Source organism: Entelurus aequoreus, linkage group LG11 (genome assembly GCF_033978785.1).
Source record: "Entelurus aequoreus isolate RoL-2023_Sb linkage group LG11, RoL_Eaeq_v1.1, whole genome shotgun sequence".
In the NCBI taxonomy this organism is placed as follows: Eukaryota; Metazoa; Chordata; class Actinopteri; order Syngnathiformes; family Syngnathidae; genus Entelurus; species Entelurus aequoreus.
This window is the reverse complement of record NC_084741.1, coordinates 48,162,264-48,180,860: the sequence shown is the minus strand read 5'-3', so window position 1 is coordinate 48,180,860 and position 18,597 is coordinate 48,162,264. Positions and strand designations below refer to the sequence as shown.

The 18,597-nt window shown below is 38.9% G+C and overlaps 2 protein-coding genes across 4 annotated transcripts in view; one reads left to right on the top strand and one right to left on the bottom strand.

Annotated features, from left to right (window-relative positions):
* The window catches only part of LOC133660187 (protein cordon-bleu-like), a 158,101-nt gene extending 143,129 nt beyond the window's left edge, over positions 1-14,972 (bottom strand). Inside the window, exon 1 of the mRNA XM_062063431.1 lies at positions 14,773-14,972. The gene's annotated coding sequence lies outside the window, so the exon portion shown is untranslated. The remainder of the gene's footprint in view (positions 1-14,772) is intronic.
* On the top strand, positions 1,090-10,096 carry LOC133660188 (C-C chemokine receptor type 4-like). 3 transcript variants are annotated; one of them, XM_062063441.1, is made up of 4 exons: positions 1,090-1,112; positions 5,529-5,599; positions 5,821-5,900; positions 8,743-10,096. In XM_062063441.1, exons 3-4 carry the CDS (start codon positions 5,857-5,859, stop codon positions 9,854-9,856), a joined length of 1,158 nt encoding a protein of 385 aa, XP_061919425.1. In that variant the 5' UTR covers positions 1,090-1,112; positions 5,529-5,599; positions 5,821-5,856; the 3' UTR covers positions 9,857-10,096. The 3 variants fall into 3 exon arrangements, with proteins under 3 accessions (XP_061919425.1, XP_061919424.1, XP_061919423.1); XM_062063440.1 differs by lacking the exon at positions 1,090-1,112 and adding an exon at positions 3,213-4,111; XM_062063439.1 differs by lacking the exon at positions 1,090-1,112 and adding an exon at positions 5,400-5,427.
* Positions 14,973-18,597: the final 3,625 nt, after the last annotated feature.

Here is an 18,597-nt window from a genome sequence, read left to right as displayed (position 1 = left end):
TATCAAAAATAATATTGAGCAACATTTAATTGAAATATTGTCGTGTGGCCCTCCAGCAGTGCTCGGGTTGCTTATGCGGCCCCCGGTGAAAATTAATTGCCCACCCCTGCTTTAAACCATAACCAACCATGCATCACTATAGCTCTTGTCTCAAAGTAGGTGTACTGTCACGACCTGTCACATCACGCCGTGACTTATTTGGAGTTTTTTGCTGTTTTCCTGTGTGTAGTGTTTTAGTTCTTGTCTTGCGCTCCTATTTTGTTGGCTTTTCCTCTTTTGTTGGTATTTTCCTGTAGCAGTTTCATGTTTTCCTTTGAGCGCTATTCCCCGCATCTACTTTGTTTTAGCGATCAAAATTATTTAAGTTTGCTATCCTTCTTTGTGGGGACATTGTTGATTGTCATGTCATGTTCGGATGCACTTTGTGGACGCCGTCTTTGCTCCACAGTAAGTCTTTGCAGTCGTCCACCATTCTGTTTTTGTTTACTTTGTAGCCAGTTAGGTTTTAGTTTTGTTCTGCATAGCCTTCCCTAAGCTTCAATGCATTTTCTTAGGGGCACTCACCTTTTGTTTATTTTTGGTTTGAGCATTAGATACGACGACAAACCCTCGTCGTCTCACACAACGTGTTCCCGACATCTACAAAGCAATTAGCTACCGGCGGCCACCTACTGATATGGAAGAGTCCAAAACAGTTACGCTGGCGCGCTCTAGACAGTACCGACACTCAACAACAACACAATATTTGCAGACTATAATTACTTGTTTGCAAAAATTATTTTTACCCCAAATAGGTGAAATTACATAATCTACCACGGCACACCAGACTGTATCTCAATGCACACTAGTGTGCCGCGGCACAGTGGTTGAAAAACACTGCACTCACGGGCCAAGGAAACTATTTTGCATGTTGAAGTGCCTATGTTTAAAGCACACGGACGTGCGTGTGCCGCTGTAAAACACTTGGAAATATAAAGCATTTAATCATGGATATAGTGATATGGTACATGTGTAATGAAGTACACACTATAAGGAAGACGCTACATCATGTTTTTTTTTGTTGCTCGGTTGCTTTGCACGCGGCTCCATCTACAAGAATGGAAGCAACACATGTAAGTTAACTTCATAATTTGTCGTTAAATAAGGACTAAAAACATAAGATAATGTTGCACCTTTCTTATGACACAGAGCAAAAAGTCTTGCTTGTCAAAGTTGCCCCATCAGGTGGAGGTTCCACAGCGATCGTATCCAAAACAGCTGACTGTCATTTGCACCGCCCATTTTGATGTGTCTTTTTGTCAACGTTGAGTGAAAATAGCAGCATGTTTACGTTCAAACATACAGTAAGTCCTCTTATAGTGTGTTTAAAGGCAGCAAGGCAGTGTTGTTGAGCTTGGAAATGACAGCGCACAACTGTGACGTCATCACAAGTCTGCGTTTGTGCCGTGTACACCCATACGCTGAGCGGAGAGTTTTTGGATCTCTACACTTTGCCCAGCATTTGTAAAAGTCTGCGTTTTTAAAGACAAAAGTATGCGTCTGCCTGTGGACAAGAGGCTTACACGCAGAGATAAGTATGTGTAACTATCTGTGTTCGTGTGGACATGGCCTTAGTAAAACGCTAATTGTCTCCGATAATTTATCCAATATTATTCATATTGCCGACGACATGTGCCATTGTCAACTGCCACAACGGAGGGAGTACTCACTTCTCTTATCCAGACTGTAGCCTCCACATAAAACAAAAGTGAAGCTACATGAGAACACAATTCCCTCAATCCTGCCTTACACTCACAGTGTGCCAGGGTGACCATGGATAGGTTGTCCGTGATTATCCAGGGTGTCAAACTTGGGTGGGATCATTTCTGAGAGTCTATTACTGTCGGCTGGCTTGATGACACGATGTCCACTGGGTTTACACAGATATACATAAACGTCACAAACAAAGCCGCCATAGCTATATTGACTCCTATATTTTTGTAAGTCTTTTAAAGTGTAAAATGGGCAGGGTTGAACAATTAATTAGTTCACAAAGTCTGGGTATGAGACATCGGGGAAGATGTCGCGCATGGTCTCTGCCACTCAGACTTGTCTATCTTGTACGGATCCTTGCACTTAATCACGGTTATTTGATCCTTATAATGACGAAGGGACTTCTTATATAATGACTCACATTATTGCTTCTTCATATGTTATTTTCCACTGAATAGTTCAGAAATATTCTGTGTAGCGATGACGCTCAACCTTCAACCTTCTTTTTTCGGGAAAAAATCGAAATCCCTCTATTGCATTATTATGCCTCGTTTGTAGGTATATTTGAGCTCATTTAATTTCCTTTACTAATGTCCTGTGTGTATTTAATTTTTATTTGCATGTCTCATGACACATTATCTGTATGTAATATTGGCTGCATTTCTGATAGTTGTTTTTGTGCCGTTACCCAGCTTGTAATAAATCCATTAGAAGAAGACAGCCTGGCGTTTCCTTTAACTTGGACACACACACATCTATACCTTTGGCCATTCTAAGCCAGTCATTTCCAGGAGTTATCTCCTCCTCTGAGAAGCCTCTGTTTTCCTAATGTTTTCCAATGTAAGAATGTGTAGAATAAATGTTAAATGTCTGTCAATAAAGATTTGCGTCAGCCTGCGACACAAAGTCATTTTTATAGTAGGCTAATATAGACACTTACATCATGTGTTGCCTTCATCATAAGACTTATACAAGGCTTTACATTTTTTGCGGCTCCAGACATTTTTTTTGTGTGTGTTTTAGACTTGGATTTAGACAAACTTTATTGAGCCACAAGGGAAATTGTTCCACACAGTAGTTCAGTTTCAAATGATGGAAAGGGTAAGGATAGAAAGGCTAATGCAGGTATTAAGTAAACAACTAATTTACCATAGTAGCATTATAAAATATAACATATATGTAATATTTACATATTATATTTACAGTATATAATATATACTGATATATTATATTTTTATATAATATATACAATATATACTGTAACAAATTTATGTTGCACGATTGCACCAAGAAAAATTCCTAGTTTGTGAACCCGTTCTCTAACAATGGCAATAAAAACTATTCTGATTCTGATTACCATGTACACCAGTGGAGGCTCCTCCATAGAGGTGGAGGAGGCCTGGCCTCCCCAATAATTTGAGAGAAGAGAGAGATTTAAAAAAAACAATAAATATATTTATTTTATTTATTTATTTTAACAAAAAACATATTTTTTATTTTTTATATTCATATTATTTTAGTTTTGTTCATAAATCTAAATGTTCCCATGGCTAAAACCCAATATTGCAATTGTAAAGCAACAGGCCAGATTTCCCTATCAGTTTGTATTAAGGGAGGCCAGGCCTCCCCTAGGAAATTAGCTTCTCATAGAAGTCAATGTAATGCATGCTTTTTCATGCCAATATGTGATTGGCCAGATCACTGAAAATGGGTGGGCAACGGAGGCCTGGCCTCACCATGCATTGTGTCCAGGGCTGAAAGATTGACATTTTGTTCGTCCAATCACATGCTACTGGTTCATTTGGAATCAATCCTTTCCTTTCCTAATCAACACAGAAGCCATTTTGAGAATTCGCCAGCCACTTCAGTCAAACAAACACTCGCCATAGTGGCTACGAGTGTCCTATCAACTTGTGCTTTTCAGGAAATTTAGAGAACACCCCTGGCTATCATCCGTGAAGTTTATAGCTCATATAGCCAAATACTTTTGCTTAAAACGACCTCGGAAATCGGCGAGATTCTGGCGCAATTTGAGATCTTGGGCTGGAGATAGATATGCGTTAACGTTAAACCCTTCACTCTAGGCATTTCTCCTTGAGTTGACAACATCTCTGAGACAGATTTCGAAAGCAAAAGCTGCTGCTGCTAATCGCTCATTGACATTTATCTCTGTAGTTTGGACATTTTTACAGTTGAAGTTTAGCTCATTGTTTTCCATCCAGTTAGCTGTGTGTGTTCGAGCAAGCCTAGATTAGCCAGGCAAAATGGATGTGAGAGAGGAAAATGTACATGGAACAGGTGCTTGTGGTGGTGGCTTGGGTCCGAATCCAGTGGAAGAGGAGGATGGAGTTCAACCGATGTGAGTATGTTGATTATTATATAAGACTAATTTAGTTTATTCATAGACATCACTGTGTTTGTGTAACATTTAGGGGTGTTTTAATAATATTATTGATGCTGTGTTGTCAGAATGCTACGAGCTAACATCTCCCTGTTAGGGATAACATTGCTGCTGCTAATGTGGCTAGCTCATATGCCATTGTTGAAATGCAATATATTATGTCTCTAGTATTTTACTTTGAGCATATATATAGGCATATATATATTGTTGTTTAGTTAAATGACATACATGTTTATGGGTGTTTGCTTGTGGTTTACACTCCAAATAGTATGCCTTTGGCCAGCACAAAGACAGATAAGAGAACAGGGAACATTCCATCGCGAGTGAAGTGAGCAAGCGGAAAAAAATGGCCTCCTCAATTCTGGAAGTCACCAGCCTCCACTGATGTACACTATTACAGTATATGTAACAGCTGCAGCAAAAAAATAAAAATAAAATCAATATGGCTCCTTTGACATTTTGGGTTGCCGACCCCTGCGCTAGACGAATGTCACCAAGCAGCGACTTAATTTTGTGGTCAAAAGTTAGCATTTTTGGTCGGTGAAAATTGTAGTCAGAGAAAAGTTGCATGCTTTCAGTTTTTCCCTCAGTCATAAAATTTGAATATAGTGTAAAAGTCTGTTCATGTCAGCAATTAACTTCAAATGTGAATGATTAATCAAATCATGAAAATCACAGGTTATTACTCACTTGCATCATTTAAATTAACTTTAAAAATAACCTAATATTACAATATACAAAGGCAACATTATTGTCAGAATGTAATACAAATGTTTCATATTTTATTTTAAATGCATGTCATTTATTCACTCAAAACAGTTTTATCTAAAGTCTAGTCTAGTCAATCACATGAGTTAATTTATTTTGACAGCCATAGTAAATACCAATCTAAGGGAAAAAACAATTATTGTGGATTTCTAATAGTGATTTTCATATCAAGTTAATTTACCTCAATTACAAACAATAATACCCCATGAGGACTGCACACGTTCCATTATTAGGTACATTTTGGCCTGATTATGTTCATTAAGTTCCACGATTATTGTGTCCTCAGGTCAAAATCTTTTTCATCCTTGTCCAAAATAGTGAAATTTGATCCTTTACGTTTCTCTACAAAACCTAATGTGGGCGCTACTACACCTAAATGATGTAAAAAAAAAAAAAAAAGGCTGTTGATATTACATTTCTGTGTGAAGTTTGTCTTGACATGCACATACAACACAGCCCTTCTGAAAGTAAAGCATGTGCATGTTGCTTTGCAAAAGTCTGCAATGGTATGCACTTGCCACTCCAACACGTAGTTGCAACCACTTACTTGTGGTTCCATATGTCTGAAGCATCCTCAGGAAATATATTGTTGCTCTTATGTTTTCAGCTGCCAAGAACAGGTAACAGCTGTTTGAGGTGATTATTAATTTACCGATGTGATCAATCATCAGCGGGAAGGTAAGCGTAGATTTTTTTTTAGATGCAGTCACCCAATTATCTAAACTAAATATGTTTTGCAAGGATTACTACTACAATACATATATACTTGTAATAATGTACTATGTATACTGTGGGTAATAACCCACATTTTAATATTATTTATAGTTAGTCTATTTAAGTTAATTCAGGATGGAGTTTCATGCACACATTCAAAGTGTTACTTTTCTCTTGAAATGTAGGTTGTGCTCAAGTTTTTATTGTACACGCGGCCAACGATGGCAACAACAAGTCCTGCTGTGAGAGAGTACGTATTCACAAGGTAAGAAAAAAATCATAATGTTGCTTTAATAACACTTAATGTAGCAGTATCATCATTAATAGGATGTTCAGCACCTCCATGCACTTTTTTATTCACTGACTCGTTTTAATGCATTTTAAGCATCACCACTTTTAAAATACAATGTTAGATAACAATTTTGTATTGTTGAAGTTGCGTTATTTATCTTAAATCCATTTTAAAAAAGTGTTCATATGAATGTGTTAAGGAATAAAACAAACCTGAAAACGATCAACCTACAGCTCACATTGTATGTATGCCATTAGTGTGTTTGACCTCCGTATGCCTGTATGCACTCCCTGTAAAGTCTGGGCATGGCATGGTGATCGGACATGGACAAAAACATGCAGTCGTGTTTAGCTAGTTACTTTTGTAAGGGTCGTCTTCCTCCTCATAGTGGTTAGAGTGTCCACCCTAAAATCGGTAGGTCGTGAGTTCAAACCCCGGCCGAGTCATACCAAAGACAAAAAAAAAATGGGACTCATTACCTCCCTGCTTGGCACTCAGCATCAAGGGTTGGAATTGGAGGTTAAATCACCAAAAATGATTCCCGAGCGCGGCCACCGCTGCTCCCCACTGCTCCCCACTGCTCCCCTCACCTCCCAGGGGTGATCAAGGGGTTGGGTCAAATACATTTCACCACACCTAGTGTGTGCGTGACAATCATTGGTACTTTAACTTGAACTTTTATACTTGCACAAAAGAGCAGCAACAGGGTTATTTAGTTGTGTACTTGAGCATCTTCTACTTTTGTTTTGTTTTTTAAATGACATTACAAAAAATATGGAGTATTATCGCCACAATTTCAGTCACATTCATTCCGCAACCAAATTCCCACGAGTCCCTTTTTATTAAACATTTAAAAAGGAGGCACTTCACTCAAAACTATATTTGCAGAATAATGAAAAGTAGACTTTACAACTAGCAGTATGTTTGTATTTGAAAGTGGTCAAAGAGATTGGTCATTTAAAAATTGCACTTTTTTAAAATTTTGCCTATCGTTCACAATCACTATAAAACAAATGAGGACAAATCTTTTTCAATGCATTCTAACTTGTAAATATACTTAAATAAAAGTCTGCTTACAGCTGAGCCAATAGGAGGTACTCTATTCCGCCCATAAAATACAATCAAAAAACATCCAAAAAGCAACAACAATACTCCATTTACATTTCGTAACTTGAATATTAACCAAGTATTAGTGATGTTGTTATTATAAGCGCTAACGCAGACTATTTATAGCAGCGCCATGATCACGAGCTTGTGTGTAATGTTTACATCATCGAGTGGTAAGCCACTTGCTTGCTTCCCTGCTCCCTGGAAGTTTATTCTGGATCATAAATCATGCCTTTCACACAGATAGAATAAGGCTGAGGACGTATTCCGACAAGTTAGTACACTTTGACAGCCAAATTAGACATGGAAATTGCGGGAACGACACAAAAAGACGCTTGGTTCCACCACTTTTCTTCGCAAGGATTATGAGTCATTCTTCAAATAATGGGAATATATGAACATCCGAGCAGTTGGCATCCTAATGACAGCAGACATTGTACAGTAAGTGATGTTTTATTATGTTAGTTGGCTCTCATAAAGTCTGCAGTGAGTAATAATCAGTGATGTTGTTAAAAAAATATGCCGCATATATTTAAAATGATCAAAATACATTCATATTAAATGTTATTATAAATGTGCCCATTACTACATTACATATATACTTACATAATGTGTATAAAACCTTAATGGAGGTAGATGTTTTTTTTAACAGTTTTATAGGCAAAATTGAACGGCTCCCTTTGGATCCATTGTAAGCAGACTTTTGATAGTATTTATTTAATGTTTAGAATATATTAAAAAACAAATTCATCCATCGTCATGTTTTTCATAATGATTGTGAACGATCATTTCCAAAAAAGTGCAGTTCCCCTTCAAGGCTGCCGAGCAGATAGTTTGGATTTCTGTAGAGATCTGTACAGTTCAGAAATAAATACTGTATTCCTAAACAATGTTTGTTTTACATGTAATGTTTTGTATTGCATTGTTATTGAAATAAAGTTTAAAAAAAACCAAAACAGAACATGGTAACGGCAACAGTATTTGTTTGTTTACGGCACGCACGAATGTAACTGCCATAAAACAAGTTGACAGGAAGTGACATAGTTTTGCGGATGACGACCGATCGTGTCTTCCGGTACTGATCGTGTAGTGACAGGCCTTACAAAGTGTTTATACTGTAAGTATTGTGCTCATTACACACCAGCTGTTTGATTTTAACGGTCATCTGAGTTGCATTTTTCATTACCAAATTTGGAGGGGTTGCAATCGCCAAGTAAAATTGCTAATGCTAATGGTAGCCTGTCTATGGACATCCAAGGTAAATTAGCATCAAGCTAGTGCATTTTGGAATAGTGGAGCCTTACTTCACGTTTTAGCGTACTAGCATACTGGCTTAGTTGGTGTTGAAAATTGCAACATTACTCGGAGGGAGTGTGGCTGAGTGAGTCCGCCCTGAGTGCTGCTTGATTGATTGTTTCCTTGAGCCGGTGTTTAGTCTGCAACCGGATGTGACGAGTCTGCAGCCGGACAAGATGTCACACGCAGCAAAGGTATCGAAAAATGGCACCGTTTGATTTTACATGAAACGACACCTGGTAGTACAGACAGATTTCAGTCGGTGCGTATAAAAGTACTAAATTCGGTATCCATTGCTAGTTGCAGCCCGACATACCTTGCATGTGAATCGTTATGAAAACTTGAGGAATTGGATCTATTGAACTGTCTACTATTTCCATATCTAAGTTTTCCTCCTTCTGCTTCTCTGTAGGCCAACTTCCACAGCTGCTGCAGACAACATGACTTTAACACCATATGATTACAATTACGACTACACCTTGCTTCCTGATTGGGAGTCTTCGGACTATGGGAAGTGTGATTACGAGCGTCACAGAGCGTATTTTCTTCCTGCCATCTACTCCACGTTCTTCCTCCTCGGCCTTCTGGGGAACTTCCTTGTCATCTGGGTCACCGTTTGTGGATTGCGACTTCGCAACATGACAGACGTGTGCCTCGTAAACTTGGCCATGGCTGACCTCCTGTTGGTCGGCTCCCTGCCCTTTTTGGCCCACCAAGCCCGGGACCACTGGATATTTGGGGACGCTATGTGCAAAATAGTCCTTGGTATTTACCAAATTGTTTTTTACACCGGTATTTTCTTCATCACGCTAATGAGCATCGACAGGTACTTGGCCATAGTGCACGCTGTTTACGCCATGAGGACGCGTACACGCTCTTTTGGCGTTATAGCAGCAGGTGTCACATGGCTAGCTGGATTTTTGTCATCGTTTCCTGAGGTCCTCTTCATAAAAAACCACAACCAGACCATACAGCGGTCTGTCCTCTCGAACGCCTCTTTCTGCTTCCCTGTGTATCCGGCCTTGGATGGCACTAACACTCACTTCTGGAGTGTTCTTGGTCTTTTTAAAATGAATATTTTGGGTGTATTCGTCCCCATGGTCATCATGGCTTTCTGCTACACACAAATCATCAGGCGGCTGCTTTCCACTCAGTCCTCCAAGAGACAGGCCATCCATTTAATCCTTGTGGTTGTGGCTGTCTTCGTCTTCTGCTGGGTGCCTTACAACGTGGCATCCTTCTTCAAAGCACTGGAGCTACTGAACGTTTACTCTGAGTGCGAAAGCAGCAAAGTCATCCGACGGGCTTTGGAAATCACAGAAGTGATGGCTTACTTTCACAGCTGCCTCAACCCTGTGCTCTATGTGTTTGTGGGGGAGAAGTTCAGGAGGACCTTGCTCAGGTTGATCCACAGAGCTCCGTGCGCTCTGTGTCAACTGGTCAAGATGGTCATACCTCAGGAACACATCAGCAGGTCCATCATCTCCCAGACCACCAGCCTGGATGAGAGGAGCACTGCTGTGTAAAATAGGAGACAGTCACACTTGTCTTACTAGTTACCCAGCAGGCACAAGACATTGATACAACGTTGATTATACATACATGTCCTTTAAAACTGACTTTGAAACAACGTTGCAAAATAGTTGGATTTGTAAATTGAGACAATGTTGGTGTCTAACGTTGGTGGTGGTGTTATGGTATTTTTTTTTGTTTTTGTTTTTGTTTTTTGTCATAAATAAATACAATCATGTGTGTTTACAGACTGTATCCCCGCAGACTGTATTGATCTATATTGATATAATATATATATATATATTGTGTTTTTTATGTTGATTTCATTAAAAAAAAATTAAAAACATTATTATTATTTTTTTTTTTTATTTCTTTTGCGGCCCGGTACTAATCGGTCCACGGACCGGTACCAGGTTGGGGACCACTGGTCTAAACTACAGGTGTGCGCGCATAAACTAAAAATGGTGGACGCAGGCATGGCAGTTTGGTAGATTTATACCATATATGGATTATCTGCTGGCAATGTTCATTCCTAACGGACTGTTCGGAGGAAGTATGACGGAAGGCAGGATTGTTTTATAAATATCTCCGCAATGCCTCCACGCTTTGATTAAAACAATTCGAGACTTATGTAGATCCCGAATGCACAACAGCAGGTACCAACTGGTAAGAAACGTTGGTTTTGTATGATAGGGACCCTTTAAATATGTCAAATATATTATATTTGAAAATAAAATGAATTCAGATGCAAAAACCCACAGAGTGCAATTTATTTTTTTAATCTACAAAACCCAAAACCGGTGAAGTTGGCACATTGTGTAAATCGTAAATAAAAACAGAATACAATGATTTGCAAATCTTTTGAGACAGGTCTGGACTACAGGCAGGCCAGTCTAGTACCCGCACTGTTTTACTGCAAAGCCACACTCTTGTAACAAGTGCAGAATGTGGCTTGGCATTGTCTTGCTGAAATAAGCAGGGGTGTCCATGAAAAAGATATTGCTTGGATGGCAACATATGTTGCTCCAAAACCTGTATGTACCTTTCAGCATTAATGGTGCCTTCACAGATGTGGAAGTTACCCATGCCTTGGGCACTAATACACCCCCATACCATCACTGATGCTGGCTTTTGAACTTCGCGCCTATAACAGTCCGGATGGTTCTTTTCCTCTTTGGTCCGGAGAACACAACGTCCACAGTTTCCAAAAACAATTTGAAATGTGGACTCGTCAGACCACAGAACACTTTTACATTTTGCATCAGTTCATCTTAGATGAGCTCGGGCCCACCGAAGCCGTCTGCGTTTCTGGGTGTTGTTGATAAATGGCTTTCGCTTTGCATAGTAGAGTTTTAACTTGCACTTACAGATGTAGCGACAAACTGTAGTTACTGACAGTGGTTTTCTGAAGTGTTCCTGAGTCCATGTGGTGATATCCTTTACACAGTGATGTCGGTTTTTGATGCAGTACCGCGTGAGGAATCGAAGGTCATGGGCATTCAATGTTGGTTTTCGGCCTTGCTGCTTACATGCAGTGATTTCTCCAGATTCTCTGAACCTTTTGATGATATTACGGACCGTAGATGGTGAAATCCCTAAATTCCTTGCAATAGTTTGTTGAGAAATGTTCTTAAAATGTTGGAAAATTTGCTCACGCATTTGTTCACAAAGTAGTGACCCTCGCCCCATCCTTGTTTGTGAATGACTGATCAATTAATGGAAGCTGCTTTTATACCCAATCATGGCACCCACCTGTTCCCAATTAGCCTGTTCACCTGTGGGATGTTCCAAATAAGTGTTTGATGAGCATTCCTCAACTTTCTCAGTCTTTTTTGCCACTTGTGCCAGCTTTTTTGAAACATTTTGCAGGCATCAAATTCCAAATGAGCTAATATTTGCAAAAAAACAAAACAAACACATTTTACCAGTTCGAACGTTAAATATCTTGTCTTTGCAGTGTATTCAATTGGATATAGGTTGAAAAGGAATTGCAAATCATTGTATTCTGTTTTTATTTACCATTTACACAAGGTGCCAACTTCACTGGTTTTGGGTTTTGTACAAACTCAAAATTATTTTAACAACAGCTTCTCAATAAAGACTCCAGCTGACTTCCATTTCAGAACCGAATGCAGCTGCTCCAGCACCCCCTGCGACCCAGAAAGGGACACGCGGTTAGAAATAGATGGACGTTTCACTTGGAAAGCTTTGTAAAATTAAACAAACAGAAATTAAGTGCATTCAAAGCGCTTCACTTTTTCCACATTTTGTTATGTTTCAGCCTTATTTCAAAATGGAATAAATACACATTTGTCCACAAAATTCTACACACAATAACCCATAATGACAAGGTGAAAAGGTTTTTTAGAAAAAATCTTGCAAATGTATTTAAAAAAACAAAACAAAAATAAAAATCACATGTACGTACGTATTCACACAATTTGTTCAATACTTTGTTGATGCACCTTTGGCAGCAATTACAGCCTCAAGTCTTTTTGAATACGATGCCACAAGCTCGGCACACCTATCTTTGGGCAGTTTCACCAATTCCTCTTTGCAGCACCTCTCAAGCTCCATCAGGTTGAGTAGGAAGTGTTGGTTTTCATCTAGGATGTATCTGTACATTGCTGCATTCATCTTTCCCTCTATCCTGACTAGTCTCCCAGTTCCTGCCGGTAAAAAATATCCTCACAGCATGATGCCGCCACCACCATGCTTCGCTGTAGGGATGGTATTGGCCTGGTGATGAGTGGTGCCTGGTTTTATCCAAGCATGATGCCTGTCAACCACACCAAAGAGTTCAATCTTTATCTCATCAGACCAGAGAGTTTTATTCCTCATGCATGTTGGCAACTGTTTTACTAAGACATTTTTTCCATCTGGCCACTATACCATACAGGCCTGATTAATGGATTGCCGCAGAGATGGTTGTCCTTCTAGAAGGTTCTCTTATCTCCACAGTGGAATGCTGTACTGTAGCTCTGACAGAGAGACCATCAGGTTCTTGGTCACCTCCCTGGCTAGACTAAGATGAATGCAGCAATGTACAGAGACTTCCTGGAGGAAAATAAATGCTTACCATCCAACCTTATTGAGCTTGAGAGGTGCTGCAAAGAGGAATAGGAGAAACTGCCCAAAGATAGGTGTGCAAAGCTTGTGGCATCGTATTCAAAAACACTTCAGGCTGTAATTGCTGTCTAAGGTGCATCAACAAAGAATTGAGCAAAGGCTGTGAATACTTATGTGTGATTTTTTTTTTTTTAATACATTTGCTAAATTTAAAGAAAGAAAATTATTTTTCACATTGTCATTATAGGGTATTGTCTGTATAATTTTTAGGACAAAATGGATTAATTCCATTTCGGAAAAAAGGCTGTAACATAACATTTGGAAAAAGTGAAGCATTGTGAATAGTTTCCAAATGTGCTGTCTAGCAAGTCAGTTATAACTTTTACATAGAACTACATTTCTCCGTGACATTGAGCATGAGTGAAATGCATATAAACAAATGCAGTAGCTTGATGCTGAATTGCATTGAAAACCCATATACATGCGCTAACAATTAGCTTTAGCAGTTTTACACATCGATTTTCTAACGCCTCCAAACTTGACAGTTAAATAGACAAAGAAGATGTACATAAACTGGTATTAATGAGCACAAAACACTTACAGGCAAACACTTTCCGAAGTTCAACAAGCGAGAGGTCTGGAACATTTAACATCTTGATTAGGGGTGTCCTAATCCGATAATGATATCATTCCGATATCAGCAAACATATATCTGATCATATTGGCTTGCATGCCAAATGTCTGATTATAGCTTCAATACAAGTCGTCCTGCAGCGTGTTTACTTGTGCACAGATGACAGCCAGTTTACATCTAAATGTCCTCCAATTAGCACACAAGGTTGGTCTTTTCTTGTTTTAGTGAAGTCATTTACAAAAGATAAACACGGTAGGCTATAGGCTACTAGCAGCTACACAACAGCTAAGCACACAATTGCACACAAGCTAGACATAAGTGTCCAAACTTGAACTATATTGCAGCCTAAAACACCACATTTGTCAATATAAAGAAGTGTCAAATATTTGGATATTACATAGAGTACATATAAAAAGTCAAGAGCGTATTAGGGGTGGCGTGGCGAAGTTGATAGAGTGGCTGTGCCAGCAATCGGAGTGTTGCTGGTTACTGGGGTTCAATTCCCACCTTCTACCTTCCTAGTCACGTCCGTTGTGTCCTTGGGCAAGACACTTCACCCTTGCTCCTGATGGCTGCTGGTTAGCGCCTTGCATGGCAGCTCCCGCCATCAGTGTGTGAATGTGTGTGTGAATGGGTAAATGTGGAAATACTGTCAAAGCGCTTTGAGTACCTTGAAGGTAGAAAAGCGCTATACAAGTATAACCCATTTATCATTTATAATTTATAAAGTATCAAGTAACAAAGGTGTCTGCGTCATTCAATTTACTGCGTCATGAATTTAACTTCATGAATTATTGTGACCACTAGGTGTCGCAAAAACCCCCAATTACCACTCCCCTTCAACTTAAAGTCATTAGGTTAGTGCTTTTCACACCTACTATTTTAATTTCACTGGATCAAGCCTTTTCAATATTCCACACTATAAAAAACATAAAATAATGTACTGTAATTGTGCTAATATTGTATCGGATTAATATCGGTACTGGCTGATACTCATAGCTTAAAAATCAGTATCCAATCGAAGAGGAAAAAGTTGTATCAGGAACACGCATAATCTTCAAGGGGAACTGCACTTTTCCTTTTTTTGCCTATTATTCACAATCCTTATGTGAGACAAGCATGTTAACAATGGAGCCAATAGGAGTCGCTCCATTCCGCCTACAAAACACTCTGAAACCTCCATCAATGTTTTATACACATGCTTTAAGTACATATTGTGATGATTACCTGCTGCCTGGTGTGCTCGCTTGCCTGGTCTCTCTCTCTCTCCTACAATGGGGCGATCCACAGGTGGCACTAATTTTGTGCACACCAGCCACTAATCATCAGGAGGCGCCGGTTGCACATGCTTGATGATCCTGTTGGAGGCCGCTCTTCTGGTTCTTTCCCAGGCTGATGATTCCCCTTCCGAGGCTCCTTTTTGCCCTGGCACCGCCGTCTCCTTCCTGCGTGGCTGCCCCAGCTATTTCCCGGAGTGACCCTCAGTCCAGTTAATTGGTGCTGTTTTTTTTCCATGCCGTGCTTCCCTCGCCACTATGGAATTTTGTGCATCTCTTCCTGAAATAAAAGAGACTAACTGCTGTCTGGTCTCCCTTTCTGCATCTTGTGTTACGCACCACACAAGAGTGAAACATACATGTAATGTACCAGGCACAGTCATAATAGCATGTAATATGTACATATTTTTCAGATTTTAAGCATACTGTGGCATATTAACTTCACGGACGCATCACAACGTTATTTCCTTCAACAAAAATAACAACAATACTAATCATGGCAGACTTCATGAGCGATAAATACGACTACTTTGGGACAAATGATGATCCAGAAACTTAGATTTGGTCCTGAATATAAGGAGGATGATCAACAGGTTTTAGACAAAGAAAGCTTTAGTGAAACAATAAGCATCATGTAGCAGTATTGCTGAGTGCTGAACAAGAAATGCAAAGTATAAACAAATTCAAACAATCACTTACTGCACGATATCTGCTCTCACTGGGATGCCGACTGATCAGATGTTCATATATTCCTGTTCAAATGAAGAATTCATCATAACCCTCATGAAATTTAAAAAAAACAAACATATTTGTGTGTCTTTCTCGCCATCTGCGTGTTTAAGTTAGATGTCACAGTCGACCAACTCTTCGGATTATGGCCACAACCTTCTACTATGCAGGTGAAAGGCATGATTTACAATATAGAATTAACTTTCACCAACTCAGAAGCGATGCAGCAGCTCAGTGTGTCAATATAGCAGCATAAACTATTCAGCTCTGATCAATGCACCGCTAAAATTAGTTTGTTTGTGTTAGCGCTTATATTAGCAATATTGCTAATACTTGGTTAATAGTCAGGTCAAAAGATGTAAATGGAGTATTGTTGGAGGTTTTTCGATGTTTATTAAGAGAGCTTTATAGGCAGAATAGTGTACTACCATTAGCTGCATTGTTAGCCACCTCGTACTTGCTGTATCTTTGTATCTTATAACTTAGAATCAGAGGTGGGTAGTAACACGTTACATTTACTCCGTTACATCTACTAGAGTAACTTTTGGGATAGATTGTACTTTTAAGAGGAGTTTTAATGCAACATACTTTTACTTTTACTTGAGTATATTTATAGAGAAGAAACGCTACTTTTACTCCGCTCCATTTATCTACAATCAGCTAGCTACTCACTACTGATTTTTATCGATCTGTTAATGCACGCTTTGTTTGTTTTGGTTAGTCAGACAGACCTTCAAAGTAGGATCTTTCGCATGCCTGCGTTTCACCAAATCAAATGCAGTCACTGGTGACGTTTGACTCTGTTTCACCAATCAAACAGAGCCAGGCAGTCACATGATTAACAAGCTTAAGCTTACATGAACTCAACATCATATTTGAGGAAACACATCGCGGTAAGTAACGTTAGTAGATATTTTGGCTGTCACCGTAGGCTGAGGTTAGCTTCCCTGCTATGAATCACTGTCAAATGTACACCGTGTGGGGACATTTATCAACGCACTGCAGCCTCATAGACACACACACACACACACACACACACACACACACACACACACACACACACACACACACACACACACACACACACACACACACACACACACACACACACACACACGCATGCATAGAAACACCAATCAGTGTGTTCCCAGGTGCAGCCCACACCTATCAGTTTATGGTTTGTGTAAAGGCTAACTTTTTATTTTCCTTTGTAATCTCTGCCTACTGAGCCTATGGTGCTGTTAAGTTATTGTGGCTCAATTTGCCTTAATTTTTTTTATGTTAATTTATTATTATTTAATATATATTATTGTTTTAGTTGCTTAAGAGATATTCCTGGCTCTGAATTTGCTCATTGCTATTTTTATGTTTTTGGGCATTATTTGTTGCCGTCATCATTAAACGAACAGGTTACTCATCAGTTACTCAGTACTTGAGTAGTTTTTTCACAACATACTTTTTACTTTTACTCAAGTAAATATTTGTGTGACTACTCCTTACTTTTACTTGAGTAATAAATCTCTAAAGTAATAGTACTCTTACTTGAGTACAATTTCTGGCTTCTCTACCCACTTCTGCTTAGAATGCATAAAAAACGTTCTTGTCTTACATAGCGAATGACAGGAAAAATAAAATAAAAAAACTAGTGCACTACCTTTTTAATCCCAGTAGACCTTGAACAAACTTTGTTAGTGTGGTTTAAATAACATAACCGAATGTTGTCGCCACCTTCCAGGGTATTGATATACCCCCCTTTGAATACAAAAATCCCCTTCATAATAAAAGTGCAGTATTTAAAAAAAAAAAAACCCACTAAAAACAGACTGGCAACCAATGCACATTTGGGTCACGACCCACCAGTTGAGAATCCCTGCATTGGACAAGTTACAACTACAAATTATGCCTTTACAGAGATAATAATACTCATATTTGATTGACACTGTCAGAGAAGTATAGTGGATTCAAAAAGTGACGCCAACCATGTTTTTTGTGCACCATTTTACCTCTGGATTTATGGATCCAAAGTTCAACCTCTCTTTGGACAAGGACATTTTCTGTAATGAATTTGTATATTTTCATTGTTCTATTAAATGTTTGCTTTTTATTTGCAAAGCAGCACTTTAGCAACACAAATTATATGTATATAAAAAACTTCAGATATCAATGTAAAATACAAAAAAATAAAAATACACCATAATAGTATGGATATGCTTATTCATGTTGTCTTTACATTTGTATTGAGACCAGTTCACTTTTTATAGTCACTGTATGAACTGAATATTTAATATTGTGGTTGTATTGTGCATCATACTGAGAGCTGTTTCAATATGTCACTACTCTCATGTAGCACTTGAACATGAAGTGTTAATTACCATTATGACTACAACTATTCAAGAAGGGGGCATTCCCAGTATTAATAGGTGTAGTCATATACAAATGCTTTCTTCCCAAACACCTGCTGTATTTCATCTTATGTGCCACCTGTAATGTTGATGCTGTACAAAACAATAATACAAAATATATTTCTTGACCTGCTTATGGAAATGTTTACTGCACTTTGCAAATGTGCCATAAGTGTATGTAAGTATCTTTAGAATTAAACTATCCACTTTGTCATGTCACCTACCCCACAGATGTTGCACAACATAAATAGGAAATGCTTGCTTAAAAGTATCAATGTGCAAGTCATACCATCCCCGCTGCAAGTGTTGTGCAACAAAACACTTGCGGTGCAGAGCAAGTGTATTTTTCATGTTCGCTTTTCACCACAAAGTAAACAGCTGCCTACAAAGGAAGAGAAGAATGGTAACAGCAAGTCAGTTTTTCTAGCACATGTATTGGCAACGTTCTACTACTGAATTATTTGGAATAATCAACATATTGTTATGTACACGCCTGCAAAAGAAGATGTAATATACTTTGAAGTTAAAATGGGAGAACAGTACTTGAACACCTCTGACTACACACAGGGGCGGATTAAGAAATTTTGGCCCCCTGGGCCTGACATGGTCTTGGCCCCTCAACCCCCCGCGCGTGTGGGCGCACA